This window comes from Lonchura striata, chromosome 22 (genome assembly GCF_050655825.1).
Source record: "Lonchura striata isolate lonStrDom1 chromosome 22, ASM5065582v1, whole genome shotgun sequence".
Classification (NCBI taxonomy): Eukaryota; Metazoa; Chordata; class Aves; order Passeriformes; family Estrildidae; genus Lonchura; species Lonchura striata.
Window position 1 is genome coordinate 6,555,658 of NC_140724.1, and position 21,440 is coordinate 6,577,097.

The 21,440-nt window shown below is 48.8% G+C and overlaps 1 protein-coding gene across 9 annotated transcripts in view; it reads left to right on the forward strand.

The window, feature by feature from the left end:
- AAK1 (AP2 associated kinase 1) overlaps window positions 1-21,440 on the forward strand; it is a 57,334-nt gene that overhangs the window by 8,848 nt on the left and 27,046 nt on the right. For 8 of the 9 annotated variants that reach the window (XM_077789230.2, XM_085559262.1, XM_085559261.1 and 5 more), the window contains exons 3-8: window positions 10,688-10,806; window positions 11,999-12,107; window positions 14,756-14,898; window positions 18,155-18,276; window positions 19,596-19,677; window positions 21,149-21,281. In XM_077789230.2, the coding sequence (XP_077645356.2) occupies window positions 10,688-10,806; window positions 11,999-12,107; window positions 14,756-14,898; window positions 18,155-18,276; window positions 19,596-19,677; window positions 21,149-21,281 (708 nt within the window). Of the gene's footprint in view, window positions 1-7,314; window positions 8,491-10,687; window positions 10,807-11,998; window positions 12,108-14,755; window positions 14,899-18,154; window positions 18,277-19,595; window positions 19,678-21,148; window positions 21,282-21,440 lie in introns of those variants that run through there. The other variant, XM_085559264.1, reaches the window with a different exon arrangement.

A 21,440-nucleotide genomic window follows, 5' to 3' on the forward strand; every position in this document is an offset into this window, starting at 1 on the left:
TAAGTAAAGCAACTATTTAAGTTCATTTGAACTGATGAATTCAACCCCCAATGGTTACAGGCTTGGTGAGTAACAGTGACAAGACTGCAGGTTCTGGACCCCAGCTACTTTTCCTGTTCCTAGACATCTGATAAATGAACAGACATAGAGTTCATACCTCCCCTCTTCACCTGTGCATGTGTGGAAAACTCAAAGCCCTGTTTCATGTAGAGCTGATATTTTTTCCCATTAAGTGCTGAATCATGAATACTTTGTGCTCCTGGCTGTACCTGGGAGTTTAAATTCCCCAAGACCTGCCTGGTGGGACAGTGGATACCTGTCTCCATGCTTGGCATGTACTCAGGAGTTGAAAAGGTCATTGCTGTCTTCAGGGGTGGATTAGCAAATGCCCTCCAGAGGAATGGGATGTGCTTAAGTTGTGTTTTCCTCTTACTCAGGGAGGTGGCACTTCAGTGGCCCAGGGGTACTTGTAACCTGTAGCTACACAGGTACCCATAACCTGCAGTTATCTGGCATTCCTGGAAAGGTGAACTGCATTCCTGGGTTTAAGAGAGGAAGCTGGCTGGAGAGAAGCCTCCATGCACTGCTGTGGATCTCTGGCAGGGTGCTGATGGCCGTGAGCTCGGGCTCCTCTGGAATGTGTGGAGTTGTGCTTGTGCTTCTCCTGCTGCCGTGCTCAGGAGCGTGTCTGGGTGCTGCCCTAGGAACCTGAATTCCCAAAGGCAATCACAATTCCTAAATGCCTGACTTTTCTGTTGTCCTGAGCTGCCTTGGGATCCTTGCATGAGTGCTTCCCAAATGGAGTGTGCTGTTACCGTGACCTCTCCACGGCCTGCTCTGCCTGGCCCTTGCAAGCCAGCCCGGTTAGTCCAGCCCTGGCCTTCATGCTGCTTTCTCCCTCCTCTACACCTCCAGCTGCAACCTGCTCTCTGCTCCACTCGTTTTGCTTTTGCTCTCGTCTCCTGCTGAGTGATTCACGGCTGCCTTGCCTTTCCAGGGAAGCTCTTCAGCTGCCTGCAGTCGCTGCAGCTTCTTGCTGGCTTTGCAGTTCCAGCCGTGTTCGCTCAGAGCCCGTCATGCTCCGCAGCATGTTGATGCCAGTGCTAATTTCACTTGGAGATGAACAAGGGCTCAGATGCTATTAGCAGCTGCTGGGAATAATAGCAGCTGAAATATGCTTTTTAAAGGGCTGACTGATAACTAAACAAATGATTCTTGTAAATTTTTTTTAAGCCACGAGTTATTCATGACCCATTAATTTTTTTTTTTTTTTTGGGCTTACAGTGGAAGTTCAAGGACTAAAATTGTTACAATAGAGAGGGACTGAGTCTGCCTTGCCAAGTAATCTATTTGGAGGCAGCGTGTCTTGCTGCATAGCAATAAAACACTGTTCTATCAGCTTTGGTTTTGCAAGTCTGCCCGTCAGGGAGTAATGGAGCGGATGCACAGGGCTGTGCAGCGGAGCACATGCCCAGCAGATCTCCCCACGTGAACACCTCAGCGTGCTTCCTGCTGTGACAGGCAGCACGGTGCCATCGCCTCCAGTGAGCTGCTGCTTGTTAGGAACTTGCTGTCACAAACACTGCAAATACTGGGAGACTTTAATAGCCCTGAGCTGGGGTGTCTGGGCTGCTCTCGGAGTGCCAGGCTGCTGCTGCCCTTGGACTGGAGCTTCTGACAAGAGTGTGGGTTTAATGCACTGCCTGGATCTTGCCCGGTGATTATTTTAGGCTTCTAAAATGCTGTTGCATGGCAGAGATTAATTTCCTTTCCCCTCCTTTCTCTGCTGTGTTGTGATTTACAGCTTCCTGTTTTGTTCTCCTCAGTGGAGCTGCCTGGGAGTTGCAGGATTGTGTGGGGAGTGAGGTGTCTCCTAGAGGTCTGTAATGAGATGGGGTCCTGAAACACACAAAGAAATGAAGCTGAATGGTTTTAAATCGGCTCTATCAAAATAAATCCCCAGGGAAATGACAAGAGGCAGTTATGCTTTTCCCATGTTGTCCATGCAGTGAAAATGCCTCTAACTGTAATTATTTTGTGTCTGTTTGCCAATGTGAGCATCATAGCTGATAGACTGAATGTTCACTCCTAAAACTGCCACAATCCCTAAACAACCAGTCTTGCTCTTCTAAAATCAGGAGAGGCAAAGGCTGTGCTGGTGTTGTATGTTGGATGAGGTTCCTGGCTGTATTATTTTGCACAGTTCAGGCACTCCTGGCTGGGGCTGCCACACCAACATTAACCATGGTGACATCCTGCCTGTTTAAGAGGAGAGGGTGGAGCTTTGTAAATCTAAATCTGTCCTGTCATGGCCTAGATATTGCAGCAGTGACATTAAGCAAGGGCCCTATAATTATGTTGGTAATATTGGATAATCACATTAGGATTCTCAGCTGTGGTAAATCTGAGTAGGGCTGACTATGGCCCTGCTTTCCCCTGGCTGAGAGGCTGACCCACAAACTCTGTGTAAGCTTAAGCCTTTGTTTTACCTGGGGAGAAGTCCTTTGCTCAGGTGTGCTGGATGTTCTGTTAAAGTTTTCCTGCTGGTATTTAAAGCCTTAAGCTTAAGCAGTGCTGGAGCTGGGAGTGAGAAGGGTTTGAGATAAGCAGGGCTTTGCCTGGGCTGTTCTGCTCTCTTGGGAGCAGACCTTTGCCCTGATGATGGGTGCTGGCTCTGGTGGACTCTGGGGCTATCTTTGGAGCTGGTTGTTTCGGTTTTTTTCCCTTTTTCTTCCCGCCTCTCACTGAGTCCCAGTTGCATTTTGTGTGGGCAGGTGCTGGGCTCTCCGTGCCTGGAGAGCTCTCTCAGCCTGAGGGATTTCAGCTGGCCAGCCTGGAGGCTCCTCTGCTTGCTGCTTCCACGTGGAAACTGCTGCTTATGTGAGATGGACTTTGTGCAGGTCAAATTCTTCCCAGCTCGAATGTGAGCTGTGTGGAGAATTTCTGGCTGCTTGAAATGGTAATTGCTGGAAGAACAGTGCCTAACTTTGGGAGCTGTAGGGCTGACATGTATTTCCCTGCTATGGACAGTGAAGCAGTGAGTTGTAACCTGTCCTGCTCAGAGCTGCTGCTGTTGTGAATATGGACTGGGTGAGCACAGAATCCACCTCAGTTTCCCAGCACGGCTTTCCTCTGGCAGTAGGATGAAACCTGGGAAGCCCCAGCAGAAAACAAGCTGAGCACATTGCTCTGCAGGGAGGGAAGGGGAGCTGGTGATTTGCCCAGCAAAGCTTGAATAATCTTCAAGAGTTTGTCCTGTGCCACAGGGATTCTGTCCTTGGCTGGCTTGACACACAACCTGTGTCTGTGTGCCTTGTGTTTCTTCAACTGAATCACTAGAAGCACTCACAAAATAGCTGCATTTCCTGTATGTTCACTTTAGCTCTGAGCTTTCCTGGCTTTTTACATTTAGAACTGTTACAATCTTCTTTAGAGTATGTTCACTATTAAATTCCTGATCTTGTTGCAAAAATACTTTCTTAGCTAATTTTCCATCTGGGCAGATGCAGGATTCAGCTGATTCTCCTGATACTGTGCACGTTTCAGGTCTCCTGTCATGAAATACTAGATGTCCTCTGTGCTTTATCTAGGTGCTATCTACTTTCCCTGCAGTTCTGGAGCTCTGATTGCCTCCTCCAGCCAATTAAAATGGGCAGAACCAGGCTGGAATTTGAGTTACTGTGACCATTGCTCCTTCCACAGACAAAACTCTTTCAGCTGGAGTTAGTGGTGTGCCCTTTCTCTTTTGCCCTCAAGATAAAACTTAAATGTTCAGACTATTTAATTGGCGGTTGATGTTTCAAGATCTGATTTGATAAATTTCCCAGAGCAGCTCTATCTCCACTGCAGGATGAAACCTTTTAAAGTGCTGCTTAGGGACAGTGGAATCGGCCCAGAGGAGCAGACGAAGCCACAGCTGGAAGCTCAGTGAACCACCCAGATTTTTGTTTGGGTTTAGTGTGCTTAACTCCCTGTTCAGGTGAGTATGGTGAGGTCAGGCACTGAGAGCTCCTTGAAATACTGCTCTGGGAGGTGCTGGGACGGGCTTTAAATCAAAGCAGTCCCTTCAACTTGGCACTGTTATGCCTACATAAGTCAAGGGACTTATACAACAAAAACCAGCTAAGTGAAGCTTGTTATTTCCTTTGAGGTAGAAAATCTGGGCTGAGAGAGGCCCTGTTTAATTTAGTGTTATTATCTGCTCTTCTCAGCTGGGGAGGCTGTTGGCAGGGCATGAGGGTTTGTTTTGTTCTTGTTCAGAACTGGACTCTGGTTTATAACACACATGTACACAAACACATGCACTGTTTACAGACATTTGGGTGTAGTAAGACCAGGAGATCCACATTCAGCCCCCCCTGGAGCAGAGCCTGCTGCTGTTGTTTGTGTGTGTGGTGTGTCCTGAGTGTCCCCCCTGTCCCCACTGCCACCTTCAGACAGTTGTGCAGGTGCCCCTTACACCTGTGGATGTGTGTGAGCCTGTGGCTGAGCACACCCTGTCAGTGCTTTGGGCTTCAGCGTGCTGACTGTTGGCCCAGTTTGGCCCAGGTGCAGAAAATCCTGGGTTTTTAGGCTGGTTATGGGGAACCAACACTGGTTTTGTCCATGTACTCTTGAGAGGTGATGCAAGCCTGTGCCTTGGGACAGACTGTGTGTTTTCTGTGCCTGCAGCTTGAGGGTGAATAATCTTCACTGATATGGCTATAAAATGGCATGTAAATACCCTGCTGTAACCAGAGGATTATGGAATTGGGTGGGAGAATGAGTCACAGGCACTAATTAAATCCCAAACCCCAAGTGTCGTGTCTCTCCAACATGTAGTACTAAAACAACAAAATGCAAACACAAAGGAGAACATTAGTACAACCACCACTGCTTTGAGTCCCTCTAGCCTTCTTGTGCTGGATCATCTGGAAAAGACTGGATAGCATCCAACCAGGAGGCTGTGGAGAAAAGATGGGTTATAGCTACACTGCTCTGTGGGGGAAGAACTTGGGGTTGAAATCCAGTGGAGATCTTGGTGAGAGATCCTGGTGGTGACAGGGTGACAGCACCCAGGAATAAATTGCTACAGAGCAGGTGGGGAGTGTGAGTAGAGTGGTGAAAGAGCAGCTTAGAAGAGGTGCTGGGAGGGACTGTGGGCAGGGTCAGTCCTGCCAGGAGAGGCTGGGTTGGGTGAAATCCTTTGTGGTACCTGGTAGTGCTGGGAAACCTCTAAAAATGTTCTTCCTGTTGGAAACATGTTCTGCCATAGCCAAGGTGTCAGGAGAAGGTGAACCTTCAGTCCCATCCTGTTGGGATGACCCGTTGCTGTCTCTTACAGGAGGTGCTGTGGTCTGAGGGGTCAGCTCTGGGCTGGGACCATCTGAAGGTGCAGGTTTTGCTTTCTGGAGCCAGGCTGCAGAGCTGCTGTGTGAGAGGAGGTCTCAGGGAGGTTGAGCTGGGTGAGCAGGGCCTGCAGCTCACCCTGCTGCTCTCAGTGGTGTTGGCAAACTGACCCAAACATTCTCTGGTCAAGTTGTAAGCTTTTTGCCCTTTTCTGTTAATCATAGGTTTTCTCACCCCAATAACATCCATTTTAACAGCATGCTTGAAGAACAGAGAAATTACTTGCAAATTGCTTGTGTTTCTGACTGTCTCCATCCAAAGGAAGGGGGAGCAGAGATAATGTTCCAGGTTGAACTCAGTAAATCATGGGTTGTACCAGTGTTGTCTTCACTTCCTTTGGTATTTTCATCATCTTGGATATTACAGCCCTAATGCAAAGTCTGCCTCATTACTGTGCCTTCTGAATTATGCCCTAAATGACTTTCAAAACAAAATGAGACAGTTGTATTTTTCTGTAAGGATGTTAATGCTGACACACTGTGACTTTAAAGGTGTTGCAGATGCTTCATAAAGCAGAAAAAGCAATGTGCACTGATCCTGTTCATTCCAACCCCTCGTTATGTATCACAGTAGAGCACTTCACAGTGCTGCCTCTGGTTTGTGGGCACATTTAGTAATAACGAGGAATAATGCTGGAACAGAAAGCTTAATTTGGAGTGAAATACCCTGTCCTGGAAACAAAGAGCTCAGAAGTGGCATAAAAACGGGGAAAATGCAATTTGAAATGGTGTGTTTTCAGCAGGTATGTGCAGCAATACCCTCCTGCTGGGCAATGGAAGAGTGGAATAAAGGCAACAGAAAGAATACATTGCTGCAGATTAATAGCCTCAAAAATAGCACTGTAATCCTAATGCAAATCATGGGGAGCTATTATTGAGAAAAAAGCCCATATTAAAATACACCAGCAAATATTTACTTGTGGGGAGGGTCACAGCAGATGGTGGCACGAGCAGGATCAGTAGGACTGCTTTCCTTGGCTGGGTTTGTGGGACAGTGTGGTGCTTTTTACAGGAGCTGCTGGGGAGTCTCCTCCAGACTCCTGGTGGGGTCCCAGTGGCACTTCCAGCAGTCACAGGAAGGTGTTTTTGGGGTCTCTGCAGCTCCAGCTGCTCAGAGGACAGGATCCCAGGGCACTTGAGTCTCTAGAAAAGATGCCCAAAAACATTGGTGCTTTAGGATCAAGAATCACAGCACAGAATAGTTTGGGTTGAAAGGAGTGACTATTGTATATACACACCTGGGGGAAAAACTCTTCTTTTTTTGAATGACTGTATGTTGCTCCAGTTAGAGAAGCCAGAGGTGCAGGATGGCTTCCTCAGGACAACAGCAGAGAGAAAATGGTTCTGGTGTTGCCAGGTGAGGATGTCCAGTTCTGGGTAATGTGCAGTGTCTGTGTGACAGCTGCTTGTGGCTGTGACTGGGGGAAAACCACATTACTGAGTTTTAGTAAAGCTTTGGGGATGGTGAGCTGGAACCACCCCATGCAAGGGACTCGCTGTGGGTTTCCTGTAGCTGGATCACAGCATCCTGACTGGGGGGAAAAACAAAACCTGAGTGAGCCTGCCATTGTACTTAGGAAGGTAAGCGCTAAGGAAGTTCTTCTGGCTGGTGAGATAAGGCAAAATATGACATAATTCTTGATGGATAAGGATCAGTGAGTATTGGAATTGTGCAAATGGAGTGGCTTTGTGCCTGGTTCAGCAGAGCACTTAAAATTAAGTGCCTGCTGGTACAGCTGGAGCTTAAAATGCCTCCCTGGCTGTCCCTGGAGGCTGCATGTTCCCGGGGCAGTTTTGGGGGCATCTGAGCAGCCCTTGGCCTCCCCTCAGCTGCAATGCTGAAGCACAGTGGGCTCTGCATGCAGAGCAGTGAGGGGCTCAGCTGGTGCAAATTCCGTGCAGCAGCAATGCTGTGCTCAGTTGGCATTGCTGGCTGCAGGAGGATTCCTGCAGTCCAACATGAATCCCTTGGGCTCAGCACAGCTATCTCCTTACCTCGGAGGAGCTGGGGGGGATCACCTGCAGCTGCTCTTACCTAGTTCAGGAGTACTTGCCTGGCTGTGAGGAGTTGTGCATCCTGCTGAAATTACAGAAGGGCTGAAAACATAACTACCAGAGCTGGCAGCTGGCCAGTGCCCTGACACAAACCTGCATGGAAAATTGCTTTGGCATCTGTATTGACTGGAGATAATTGGAACTTCCCAGTATTTTTTCAGCTTATCCTAAAACCTTTTAGCAAGAACAACAGTTGGGCAGCAGTGTGCAGCATGATAACCATGTTTCCATGCAGTTCAGGCAGGCCTTAAGTCCCAAAGACACAAAAAAGTTTCCCCAGAGAAACCCCTGTAGCTGGTGGTGGCTCTGAGCTGACTGTGATCCCAGTGCTGGCTGCTCAGCAGTATTAATATGTCTTAAGGGTGAGCACAGAAATAACTTCTCATGTTTTAGAATGGGAAGGGTTTTTAGCTTTTGCTGGCTGATGTGGGAAGAGAGCTGAATTTCCTTCAGAACCTTAAATCAGAGGCACGTGTGCAGGGGAGAACTGGCCTCTGAGGTGACTCTCAGGCTTAGCTCTTGCTCTTGTCCCTCCTAGCACTTGCAGGTCTCTGGATTTATTTATTCTGTTGCAGCTGAAGCTTTCCACACGTGAACTGGAAAAGAAGCTTTACCAGCAGAGATACGGGGATGTTCCTGGGGCCTGGAATACTTTGCCTCTAAGCTGTGCCTGTGTGTGACCCACCCTCCCTGGGCACCCATAGCACAGGCTCCCGGGCTGCCCTTGGCTGCTCAGATCCCGGGATGATCATCTTCGTGTTGGAGCTGGCAGTGCCAGGCTCTTGGCTTGCTGTTCTCTGTAAATGGTCCCATAATGTGCATCTGGCAGGGCTTCATCATAATTGCTTGTAAATTTGTCTTTGATCTGTTTCCTTTCAACTTCACCCAGGTTTAGCCGAGTTGGGGGTTGGACTGGAATTACGAGGGAGAAATTGGTTGTGGTCTGGAGCCCTGGAAGCTGAGAGCCCTTGAGGCAGAGGAGGAGGTGGTGTAGATGTGCAGGGGGCAAGAGGAAGGGTTAAGCAGCTGTCAGCAGTTAAGAGATGAGGTAAGTGTGTGGTTTTCAGCATGATGCTGACCATTTTGGGCATTTGGGAGGTCTCTCCCCTGGGCTCTCGGGGTGCTTTATCTGTGTTCTCCCTTGCACAGACTGTAGTTTTCTGTGCCACCTGGCTTGTGCACGATGTGCATGTTCTAACGAGGGTGCTCTGGAGGTGACTTTGTTAATTAATTAGCCCAGGATCCTGGTAGAGGGAAGGGACCTGTGAATGAGGCATTAGCAGTTGGTCTGAAGAGGCTCCAGTCCCACTCAGCTGAAGCAAAGGTTGGGAACAGGAGGAGGTTCTTGAGGTTAGTGAAGCTGCTTTAAAAAAAAAGAAAAGTTTAATTGACCAATTTTTGCTGCTCAGCTCGTGTTTCTTTCTGCTGAGCACAGCACTGTAAACAGAGATCCCATATCCTGCAGGCCTCGCCAGAGCTGGGAAAAGGGAACTGAGCCCTTGGGGTGGAGCAGAGACTTCTCCTGGGTGACTGCTCATTTTGGGGGGGAGGAAAACCCAAAAGTCTTGTGATTACCAAAAAGTTTTGAGAATGGCTGAGACTGTAATAAACTTTGAAAAACCAACTCTTTGTTTTTTTTTTGGTTTTTTAAAATTTAAAAAACCCTTTTTCTCTAGTATTTTTCTGAGATATATGAAATTAAATTAATTAACAGAAATTAAAAAAAAAAAAAGTATTCCAAACCTGATCTCTCCGATTATTCTGAAAAATATAGGCTGTTAGCAAAATAAGGTTTGGGAAAATTGTGTTGGTTGTGGTCCCTTATTTCTTTCTGGCTCTGTTGTGGGTTATAACAGGGGAAAGAAGAATCAGTGCACTGCTGTGTTACTCTTTTCCACAGCCACCCTTTGGGATGAAGATTCACAGCGGGATGTGCAGATTTGTTCTCCAAAAACGAGACAGATGTGGCTGGGGAGAACAATACAGCTACTGCTGTGCGTTCAGAAGCTCTTAAAGATGACTTGTAATTTGAGATCCTCAACTTGCAGCAGCTTCAGGGAGAGTCAGGGTTATTTTTGGGTCTGAATCCAGCGCTGTGCACAGAGGCCCCTCCAGAGCTGCGAGGGGGCTCGAGCAGCTGTGACGTGCTGCATCCCAGGGCCATGTCCCACTTTAATCCATTTGAGTGTCCATTTTGCAGCTTGGCTATAGTTTTCAAGACCTTTAATTGAAATCTTGATGCTTATATTTTTTTTTTGTGGGGGGGGGAAGGGAGGAGGAGTGGTGTTTTTTTGTTTTGTTTTGTTTCTTCTTTCTGTCCCATCTTCCTGCTGGGGCTGCTTCTAAGAGACAGTGGGGCTTCCTTGGAAAGCCTGCTCTGGTTCCTGAGGCAGATTGTGCTGAGTAGAGCTGAGGGGTTTGCCTGCCAGGAGAGATTCCTGCTGAGCAGGTCCCTTGCTGGCAGGTGAGTTACCTGTGTTGAGGTGGAAGAGGAACTGTAATGTCATAAAAGCTATTGAAAACAACCATGGAGAGCCAAGTGTGAAACTTTTGCTGCCTCTTCCCCTCCATCCTCCATCAGCTTCCCATTTCTGCCAGGACTGCAAATGTGAACCTGTGTATTTGGATGGAGAGCTGACAGAGATTAAAAGCTTTCATCTGAAACAAGTCCATTTATCCTGGGAATCCTGACTTTACTAATAGCAATGACCACAGAATGAATTGTGGATTTTTCTCTTGTTCTTCTGTCCTGATTTAAAAGCATTAACATCAAACCGCGTGTGGAGATGTTTCTTCTGCTTCTTGCACAGATCAGCTTTGTAATGCAACTTAAGCTTCAAAGTTGCAGAGCCTTTTAAGTTTAGGCCTTTGGTGCTTCAGTGGGTGATCTGTAGCTCTGATTTCTGTCCAAGGCAGCATTGCCTTCCTCCAGCTTTCTTCTTCATAATGGGAATTAATGGAGCAATGAGGAACTGTCTGGCAGGACCAGGAACTGGTGTAATTGCTTGTTTTTGTGGAGATGTTAAGTGTTAACTTCATTGCCATTAATTGAAGATTACCCCCTTGGATCCCTTTGAGTTCCTGGAGATAACTGTCCAGGCAGAGCCGGGAGCTCTGGAGAGGGGCACGGGAAGGACAATTCCCACTGGGAGTGGTGGGAGCTGCTCAGTGCCCTCCCTGTCCCAGCTCTGCTCCCCTGGCAAAGAGGTTCTTGCCAATGACCAGGTGATTTTGTCTCCTCATAGGTGGCTTTGCAATCGTGTTCCTGGTGAGGACGAGCAATGGGGTGAAGTGTGCCCTGAAGAGGATGTACGTCAATAACGAGTACGACCTGCAGGTCTGCAAGAGAGAGATCCAGATCATGGTGAGTCCCTGCTCTGTGCTGGGCCCAGGCTGGAGTGCAGGGGTGGGGCCTGGGCACCTTCTGCCTGCGAGCTCTGAGCATCAGGGCACCAACTGTGTGTTTTCCTAGCAAAAATGGCTTTTGTGTGGCGAGAGCTGACCTCTGGACTTGTGTGTAAATCCAGTACTGACCTATTTCAAAAGGTCCTGTCCAGTGGAGAAGGAAAACCCGGTACCTGAAAAAAATGGGAAAATGAGGGGAGAACTGAATGGCTTAGTGGGAAAAGGAAGGGCAGAAGATGTGAGCATGACTGGGGATGTTGGAATTCAGTCTCTCTATCTTCAGTTGAGATCTCAAGTCTTCAGCCTTTTAAACTTGATGGTTCTGATATCTCTGAACTGAAATCAGTGCATGAGTGGCAGACCTCCATCCCGAGATAAATCTGTATCACAGCATCTTCTAATCCTGTGGGTCGGGATGAAGGTTATCTCTGCATTGCTGAGGCTGGTAGATAAAAACAGTATTTGTGGGGTAGCTGCTGCCAGGGCTTCTGAAATGTAAAGAGTTTGTAACAAGCTCTGGGATGTTTCTTTAGATTATTGGCCACAAGGATTTATATGATGGCGTAGCTATTTTTAATAGCTGTTTCAAACTTAGCTTCCCTAAACAAAAGACAAAGTGGAGATGATCCAAATAAATTTGCCTAATCTTGTTTGCAGCATGGTAAACATGGAAGTGCCACTTTTGAAGTTGTATTCAGAGATACTGATGAGCATTTAGAACAGCTGCCAGGTGGGGAATTCACAAAATCCTCATTTTGTGAATTTGCCACACGAGGTACAGGTTTGGGGTGGATGATCTTCATATCAGAAACTCCTACCTGTAGCAATTCTGTGTGTGATTTCTGCAGTAGCTTTAAATTAGGTTAATACCTTTTAAGTGAACTGCTGTAGTTTGTGATAGTGCAGGGAAGCTTTCGGCTACGTGGGAAAAGATGAGATTAGATCTTGCATCAAAGGTTTAGCTCTGCTCACAAAGCTTGTTTACTTGGGTTGCACTTGCTGCTGTATTCTTTTGGTGCCTTTGGAATGGTGGCTCGTGGAAAGTGAGGGTGAGGAGGGTCCATGGCGTGGATGTGGCTGGTCCATGTGTGAATTGGGCTGGTCCATGTGCGAACATGGCTGGTGCATGTGTGAATTTGTCTGTCTTGCAGCGGGATCTGTCTGGCCACAAGAACATTGTGGGCTACATCGACTCCAGCATCAACTCAGTCAGCAGCGGGGACGTGTGGGAAGTGCTGATCCTCATGGACTTCTGCCGGGGTGAGTGGGGCTCTGTGGGGCTCCTCGTGGCTGGGTTTGTCCTTCCGTGCTTACAGGGAACTTGCACGTCTTCCTTTTGAAAAAAGAGCTGTCCCTAAGCTGCCGGGAAGCTGTTCTGAGCTCAGCAAAGCCAGGGCTGGGGCTGGAGAAGTGGGCTGTGTTGACTCTGCTGATGGGATTGGTACTATCCTTGCTGCTGCCCAGGGTGGTCCTGGGTCCCCTCTATTGTGAAGGAGAACCCTTAGATACATCTTGCTGTTGTCTTTAGAATGGTCCACACAAGAAGTGGCTCCTCTTAAAGCAGCCAGGAATGTAATTTTTCTTCACTTTAGTCTCATTGCAAGCTTTGTTCCACATCAGCCTGGCTTAGGATTGTTCTGGAAGAAGCAAGACATGGATAATGGGAAGCCAGAAAGCATTCCTGTTACCTCTGACCTTTTTGCTTGGCTGTGTGTAGCCAGACAGGCTCTTCCAGCTGTCCCAAAGCTTTGATCTTTGTGGCTGGGATGTAATGTTTGGAACATGGTGCATGTGCTGGGCTCAAATTCTGTCTTCTTGCAGAAGAATGTTCAGCAAAAATAATGTTTTGGCCAGGTGACTTCAGGAGCCTGTGGCAGCTGATGGAAATGGGTATTTCTGGGCCTGTCTGGCTTGGAACTCAAAAGCATTGCAGCATTTACACACGTGTAGTTGTGTGTAATCAGGCCCAGTGTAGGCTCGTGTTCTGCCACGTCCTCTGCTGCTCTGTTGTGCTGCAGGGTCTGGCCTGCCTTGCCTGGCTGTTTGCTGGTGGGAGCAGGAACTCTGTGCAGTTTGGCTGAAGGAATCACTCCATAAACTCTCTTTAAGCTTCAAGCTAAGCATGACCAGAGATGTTGTCAGCACGAGGCTGGCAAATCCCTGCTCAGCCCCGAGTGCAGAGCCTGCTGTGGAGGGAGGCACAAACCCGAGCTCTTCACAGGCACCCCCCCAGCTGCAGTACCCACGTTTTGGGCTGATGAAGTAAAATCCATCTTTCTGAGGAGCTTCCTTCCATCTGGAAGGAGGTGGCTTTTCTCACGTGGCTCTTGCCAGATGCTGTGCAGCCTTCCCCTTGCAATGGTTGTTACACACTGATTTTCCCTTGTTACTTTCCTTTTGTGGCTGACAGTTTCCAAACCAAATCAGTGCCTTTGTGTGCAGAACTGCATTCATTTGGGTGTAAAATGTTCACAGCTGTAGTATTCATTAAACTGAGCTTTTCTTTCCTACCACGAAAGTTTTCCAGCACTTGTGATGTGGAATGATGCAGTACTGCTTCACCAGAGCTTCAGAAAGGAGTTTTTCTCTGTCTGTCTAGGGTGTTTAGAGGAGAAAAAAACCCCTCAGGATTGTTTTGGAAAGGCCTTGACAGCAACAAAACCCCAAAGCTGAGATAAATTCAGGACTCATAAATGAAAACTTGTTTTGTTTGTCCAGAGTTTCCCTTGTTACAGATGGATTTTTAATTCTTTGCAGTCAACAGCTTCAGCCAAGCCACTTAAAGTGTGGGTTTTGTGAGTGTCTCCCTTCCTCCCTCCTCTTGCTTACATGTGGCAGACTAATCTGTGGACTGTGGGTGCCCCAAATCCAGCCTTTTATTCCTCTGGTCAGACAAAAGAAGTCCTATCTGGAAGAAGAAAAAGAAAATTAATCCAGAGCTCAGTGTCCTGCTGTGATTTGGGGACCCACAGCTCACTGTCCCTGCTGTGATTTGGGGACCCACACTCACTGTCCCTGCTGGGACTGGAGACCCACACTCGGTGTCCTGCTGTGATTTGGACACTTAGTGTCCTCACTGTCCCTGCTGTGATTTGGGGACCCACACTCAGTGTCCTGCTGTGATTTGGACACTCAGTGTCCTCACTGTCCCTGCTGTGATTTGGGGACCCACACTCAATGCCCCTGCTGTGATTTGGGGACCCACACTCAGTGTCCTGCTGTGATTTGGACACTCAGTGTCCTCACTGTCCCTGCTGTGATCTGGGGACCCACACTCAGTGTCCTGCTGTGATTTGGACACTCAGTGTCCTCACTGTCCCTGCTGTGATCTGGGGACCCACACTCGGTGTCCTGCTGTGATTTGGACACTTATTGTCCTCACTGTCCCTGCTGTGATTTGGGGACCCACACTCACTGTCCCTGCTGTGATCTGGGAACCCACACTCAGTGTCCTGCTGTGATTTGGACACTTATTGTCCTCACTGTCCCTGCTGTGATTTGGGGACCCACACTCACTGTCCCTGCTGTGATCTGGGAACCCACACTCAGTGTCCTGCTGTGATTTGGACACTCGGTGTCCTCACTGTCCCTGCTGTGATCTGGGGACCCACACTCAGTGTCCTGCTGTGATTTGGACACTCAGTGTCCTCACTGTCCCTGCTGTGATCTGGGGACCCACACTCGGTGTCCTGCTGTGATCTGGGGACCCACACTCGGTGTCCTGCTGTGATTTGGACACTCAGTGTCCTCACTGTCCCTGCTGTGATTTGGGGACCCACACTCACTGTCCCTGCTGTGATCTGGGGACCCACACTCGGTGTCCTGCTGTGATCTGGGGACCCACACTCGGTGTCCTGCTGTGATTTGGACACTCGGTGTCCTCACTGTCCCTGCTGCTTGCCCTGCAGGGGGACAGGTGGTGAACCTGATGAACCAGCGCCTGCAGACCGGCTTCACCGAGAGCGAGGTCCTGCAGATCTTCTGCGACACCTGCGAGGCCGTGGCCCGGCTGCACCAGTGCAAGACCCCCATCATCCACAGGGACCTGAAGGTGAGCTCTGGCCCCAGGGCTGCAGCAGGGCAGCACGCAGCATCCTCCTGCCTGTCTGCCGGCTGCCCACGCTGTGCTTCTCCTGCTGCTGATGAGGGAAAGTGGGCATAAACACACCTCTCTGCTGGAAGATAAAAAAAGAAATGAGCCTCTCAGTGTTGCTTACCATATGTTTGCCATCTATAGATCTACTTAAACACAAATGTTTGTGAATAATTGTGGCTTGCACGTGTGCCAGAATGTACCCGATGAATTATTCACAGTGACCTGAAACACTGCTTATTTAAGGTAGCTCACAAAATTGTTTCCAGATCAAAAGAAGCGCTCCAGAAGTGTTGGCCTTGGGGTAGGAATCCTTAGGAGCTTTTGAAAGTGGCCTCTGGAGCTCTGACCATGAAAGCTGTTGCAAAACTCTGTGTGCTTAGCTGGGCCAGCTTGGGGAAAATCCCCTGCCTGTAATCCAGCAAACAAAAAGATGTTCCCTTTGCTCTCAACGAGCTGGAATGAAATACTCAGCCAAGAAGGAGGCTGCTGTGTGCATTTGAAATTTAGATGTTCTTCGAGGGGCAGGTTCTTTTTTCAGAGCCCTCACAGATGTTTGTTTGTGCCACTGCTCATTGTTTTATACACCACGTGTACCAAGGAGAGCCAGATAGGAAAACAGAGCAGAGGAAAACATCCTCAGGGTTTGGTGTGCTTTGGCATGTTTGAAGTGACAGTGATGCCCCTGCTCAGTCAGTTTGGGTACAGGAACAGCTCCAGTGTCTCTTCCCAGGGGGAAACAGGTGACCTCTTACCAATCTGAGTCCTGGGTTTAAGGCTGTAAAGTCTGTGGGCAGCTTGCAGGAGTTTGTCCAGGTCAGGAAAACAGGGTGAGAGTCAGGAACCTCTGCAGCTGACATTAACCCTGCCCTTACCTGGGGGGTTTAATGCAGAACAAACTCAGTGTGTTGCAGGGGAATAAATCTGGGCCATCTGTGCTGGGTTAGTGAGTTGATCTGGAGTGTTGCTTTCTGCCTGAGCTGCAGTTGCAGTGGGCTCTTGGTGCTGGTGTCCAGCCCACTGCTGCCTGCCTAGGCCAGGGCAGGTTTTGCAAGGCCTGACTCTTGGTAAGCTGTGCCCAGAGTCGGGGTTGGCTCTTCTCTGCTTGGAGACATGTTTTCTGCTTGAGTAGTGTATTGTTTCTGTCACGGTGACCTCTGGGGATCTCAGCACTAACACAGAATGAATATTTATATATATTTTGACTTCATTTGTGTTAAAATGTAATACTGTCAAGGGACAGTTGCAAAGCCAAGAGAGATTAAGGGCCAGAGAAGTTTAGTACAAGTTCTGGGTGTAAGGAGGGACATGTAGATGATTTCTGGGTTGAATATCACCCTGCTGAAGAGGGGGCAGATGTTGGCTTTGCAGGCAGCTGGGGGCTTGGAGGCTTTTTTTGCCTTCCAGCTCTTTGATGTTGCTCTGGTGCTGGAGGTTCCTGCCCAGAGAGCTCTGCCAGCAGAAGGGAGGCTGTGAATGAGCTTTCAGACAAGTGCAGCTGGAGGAGCTGCACTGGCCCCTGGCTCTGAGTTTGAATTAACCCAAAGGCTTTGCCTGAAGCAGAGCAGCCTCCTGTTGGCCCAGTCCCCAGCTGGTGGGAAGTGGCCAACAGCTGGGGACAGCAGCACCTTTAGGCAGCATTTCGGTGGGCAAAGGGTACGTGGCTCTGTGGGTAAGCTCCTGTGTCACCCCTGCCTGTGCTCAGGGTGGGGTGCAGCTTTCTGACTGTCTGACCAGAAGAAGACACCTTCATCCTCCTTTTAAAGACAGTTTTCTCTGGCCTGGCAGTGCGTAGCAGGAATTTCTCTTGCTGTGTTTACTTTTTCCTTCTCCTGTCAAACCTGGTTGCTGGATAGTCCCATGCTGATGTCTAACAAACCTTTCAGGGTGCTTGAGTGAGAAATCACCTCAGACTTCTCAGGCAGGTAAAGGGGGAGGACTCTTGGGGAAATGTTGGAGGAGTATTTGCAGGGAGCAGGGAATAACAGCCAGTGTTGGTCTGCTGAGAGAACATCTGTGTGCAGTGCTTTATTCAAAGCAGATGGATGGCACGGGGGAAGGGGCGTGTTTAACCCTTGGTTTCAAGCCAGCCTTCTCCCCCTCAGCTGCTCTAATTTGGCTGCATTTTCTGTTGCTTAAAATGCTGACTCCTTCTATTTCTTTCCTTCTTGTAAAGATCATCCTTGATGGGGAGCTCTGCTTCCAAAGGGTTTTGTTAGCAAACGCTTATGTGGTGATTTTTTAATTTATTTTGAGCTCTGTGAGCAGTGTGTTTTATCTCGTTGTTGTATCTGAGTGTTTGACACTGATTGAAGATAAAGACATGAAAAATGGTGTGTTCCCTCAAGAGAACATGCTGTTAGTGCTGCTGCACAGATGAGGAGCTGGAACACGGGGTGCTCTGCCAAAGCAAAGATCTGAACGCAGGGTTTCACACATTTAAAGTCAGTGTTGGAACAGGCAATTTCCTTAGGTGGGTGCAAGGTAGAGTTTTGTTAATGCACAGTTGTGAGTATGGAGCAGAAGGTTTCTGTTGATTTTATTTGTTTCTGTTGCCTGGTTGAAGGTACCAAATCATATTTGAACGAAAGGGGGTCTTCTCAGCAGCCTGGGGGAGCCTCTGCTGCTGCAGCCCTGTTTAGGGACTGTGGGGCACCCAGCAGACTCTGAGAACAAGCAAATAAATGTGAGCGTGAGCTGAAGTTTGTGTTCAGCGAGACCCTCAGGGACAGGTAAGAGGCAGACAAAGACCTGGAGATATGTTTTAATTTCATAAATATGGAAGTGAGTGTGTCATTTGTTTGCCTCCCCTCTGCCCCATAGACTGTGAGGAGTTATACCCTTTGTAAAGCTGGGACAGCTTGGATTTCCTGTCCCCAGGTCAGAGGCCAGACCAGGGCCACAGTAGCTCAGGAAGGGTGAGCCCCAAAGGCACTGGGACACTGAAGTCTTACAAGAGGCAAGGAAATGTGCTTGCAGGAGGAGAAGGGAGGGGTGGCAGGATGGAAGGCAGTGTTACATGACTTGATGTCTATTTTAGGAGATGTGACAGTTTTGATGCCTGTTTTCTTTGCTGTCACTTTAAGCTTTAGTGTCAGATGTGTCTGATATGTCTTCAGGCACTTAAAACCTTGACTCATCTGAAAAAAAAAAAAACCAAACCCTGACTATTTTTTTGTCTGAGTGATTCTGTGTCTGTCTGTGATGCTGCCAGGTTGAAAACATCCTGCTGCATGACCGTGGCCACTACGTCCTGTGTGACTTTGGGAGTGCTACCAACAAATTCCAGAACCCTCAAACAGAGGGGGTGAACGCAGTCGAGGAGGAGATCAAGAAGTAAGTGTGCTTTGCCTTTTCAGCTCAGCTCTGTTGTGTTTGAAGGGTAATTTTCTCCTGTGCTGGGGTTCATTTTGCTCAGCCTGTTGCAGCAGATTGGCTGTGCTGCATGGCAGTGTCTGCTGCAGGTGAATGAGTGCCTGGGGGAAGGTGAAACAATAAATTGAGCTTGATGTAATTGCTTTGGACCTGAGATTAATGCAGAGAAGCAGCCCCACCTCAGTGAGGCAGTGACCTGTTCTGTCTTGTGCAGGGTCAGGCTGTCTCTGTCCTTCATCTGTCTTGGCTCCTCTGAGCTCCAGGCAGGGGTGGCACAATCCCATCCTGGCTGAGCTCCCCTCCCCACGGATCCAGGCACTGACTGGCGTGATCCCAGCTCTGCATGGGAAGTGCCAGCTCCTGGAGGGTTCAGTCCAGCTCCTCCTCCTGCCCCACACACTGCCAGCTGTCCTGGCAGCAGCTCTGGTGCCCCTTGGTGCTTTTTAAAAGGGGTTCAGTTCAGTGAGCCCTGGGTCAGGGCTGGAGCACACTGTCCTTGGCCTTGCTTTAGTTCTGACAGCATCACTGCTGCAGACTGGCCACTCCTGTTATTAGGAATGGCTGGCTACAGATGCCTGAGTTTTGCTGGGATTCAGCTACACCTGCCTGGATTTCCTGGGTTTGTTTGGCTGGAGTTTTCAGTTGCAGTCCCTTGGAGTGCCCTACTTGTACACTTCAGCCTGCAAAACCTTTGCCTTTGGCAGTGATCAGGGTGAGCAGCAGGCAGCAAAGACAGACCTGCTGGCAGGAAATCTTACCAGAACAGCCTCATAATCTGTGGAGCAGTTTCCAGCTTTTCTGTTTGTTGTGATCTGTTAAGATGAGGCAGATTCTCACTGGTTTGAGGCACACAGTGACCCATCCCTTGCCAGAGTGTCTCTGAGCAGGACTCCTGATGTGGAAATCTACTTTTTAGGACCACAGATCCATTTACAATCTCTGTAATACAGTTGGCCACAGCCCTGCAGTGAGGGCATTGCAGAGGACGTTTGATGACTGACCTTGTTAATGCTTTAAATCCTTGAATGTTTCTGTTTTTAAAATGACTGCACAGTTTTGTGGTCAATTCTGTGCTTTAGAGAGGGTTGTGGTTATTATTTTGGCTTCCCAAGGCAGTTTGAAGGGTGTTTTATTGTTTGAGGTGTATAGATTTTTCCAATAGATACCTTTAGCATCCCTTTCCTTAAAATGAACAGGGAAAGAGTGAATTTTGAGTTATTTGGGAATGTGACATACCTGATATGCTCCTTTTGAAGTCCCTGATCCACCTTCCCCTGCAGGTACACGACGTTGTCCTACAGAGCACCAGAGATGGTGAACCTGTACAGTGGCAAACTCATCACTACAAAAGCAGACATTTGGGTATGTATGGCAAACCCTGGGCATGCTTTCAGTGCCACGCAGGGAAACGGGGCTGGCCTCCTTCTCTGGGATCCTGGACAGCTTTGGAATGCAGAATTCCTCTGGGGATGTGTCTGATGAGTTCCTGCTGAGCAGGGAGGCTGCTGGAGCTGACTGTGTGCTCCTCCTGTGTGGTTTGAATTTAGAGATGGATGAAACTCCAGGGTTGAATGGGGCAAATGTGATTTTCTATCATAAGAGTTAAATCAGAAAATTCAGGGTGTTTTGGCTGGTTGTGCTGGGGCTGGGTTGTTGGTATGTGGAATCAAAGTTCTGGTCAGGATTGAGTAGAAACCTGAAAAAATGGCCCTGCCCCAGCAGCAGCAGTGTGCTGATCCTGTGGAACACAGGGCTGAGTTGTCAAACTGGCCAAAGGCCAAACTTCTGCATTGTTTCTGGTGATCAGGGCAATCCTGCCATGCTCTTTCTTCATGGTGGGAACAAGATCCAGCTGTGGTGGGGTTCATTCCTGGCTAACCTGGTCTCCTTTGGGTGGGACAGAGGTGAGAAAGAGTCTGTGCTGTCTGGAGTGGCAGATCAGCACGTGTTTAAAAGTGTTTAAAATGCTAACTGAGAGCATGTTTTGGGTTATTTTGGAGCCCTGAGCTAGGAGGTAACATGGTAGAAGCAGAAAAAGAGAGTTTTGATGTATGCTCAGTAGTTCTGCATCTACAAGAGGGAGAATTGTTGGTGTGACATCTGAAAGTCCCCTCAGTGAGCTTGGCTGGGGAAGCAGCAGCTGCTGTGGGTCAACTGGGCTGTGGCCTCAGCCTGCAGGCCTGCTCCAGGGCTTGTCCTGCTGGAGCCTCCCTTTCCCTGAAACCTTACCGAGGTTATTTGAAGCCAGCGTGCAATTTCATTGTGAAATCCTGTGACAAAAGAGATGAGCTGATGATGAGTTTCTTAGGATTAGGAAATGTTTCCTGCCACCCCCCCCCCCCCCCTTTGAGGTGGTGGGAGTGTTTCATAATTAGCCCTTTGTGCAAAAACTGTTTTCTTTTGCAAGAGGTGGTGGTTCTTGGTGCCAAAAGAAGGGTGGCAGAACCTGGCAGCCTGCAGAATGAGCTGTACTTCCCTGGCATTTATTTATGGCAGTTGAAAGGTTGTTTGGACTTAGTATTGGAAACAGTTTGGGTTTCTCTTTGTCAGAATGGATGTATTAATGATGATGATTGCCATTTATTTGTGCTATTGCTTTGCTCTTTCCTCCCAGAGTGTGGCAGAAGGGCTTTTCCTGCTCAGTGACACACAGGGTGGTGTGATGATGAGCAATCCCCCAGATCAGAGTCTGACAAGGGAGAGCTGTGCATGTTCATCCTCCCCTGCAGCTGTGCCTGTCCCGGGTCCCTCGCAGGGGGCTGGGGCAGGCCTGGCACCAGCAGGAGCCCAGGATGGTTTCAGCGTGGTCAGTCTGTTCTCTCTCTCCCTGCAGGCCCTGGGTTGTTTGCTGTACAAGCTGTGCTACTTCACCTTGCCCTTTGGGGAGAGCCAGGTGGCCATTTGTGATGGCAACTTCACCATCCCGGACAACTCGCGGCACTCGCAGGACATGCACTGCCTCATCCGTGAGTCTGCCAGGGCCCTGCTCCCGCAGCCCTGCAGAGCAGCAGCTGCTCACAGAGGTGCTGGGAGTGATCTCCTGCTGCTTTAGCAGCTCACCCCCAGGAGATGGGCCCCACAAAGAGGTTTCTGTTTGGCCAGGCTGAGGCAGCTCTGTGCAAGGG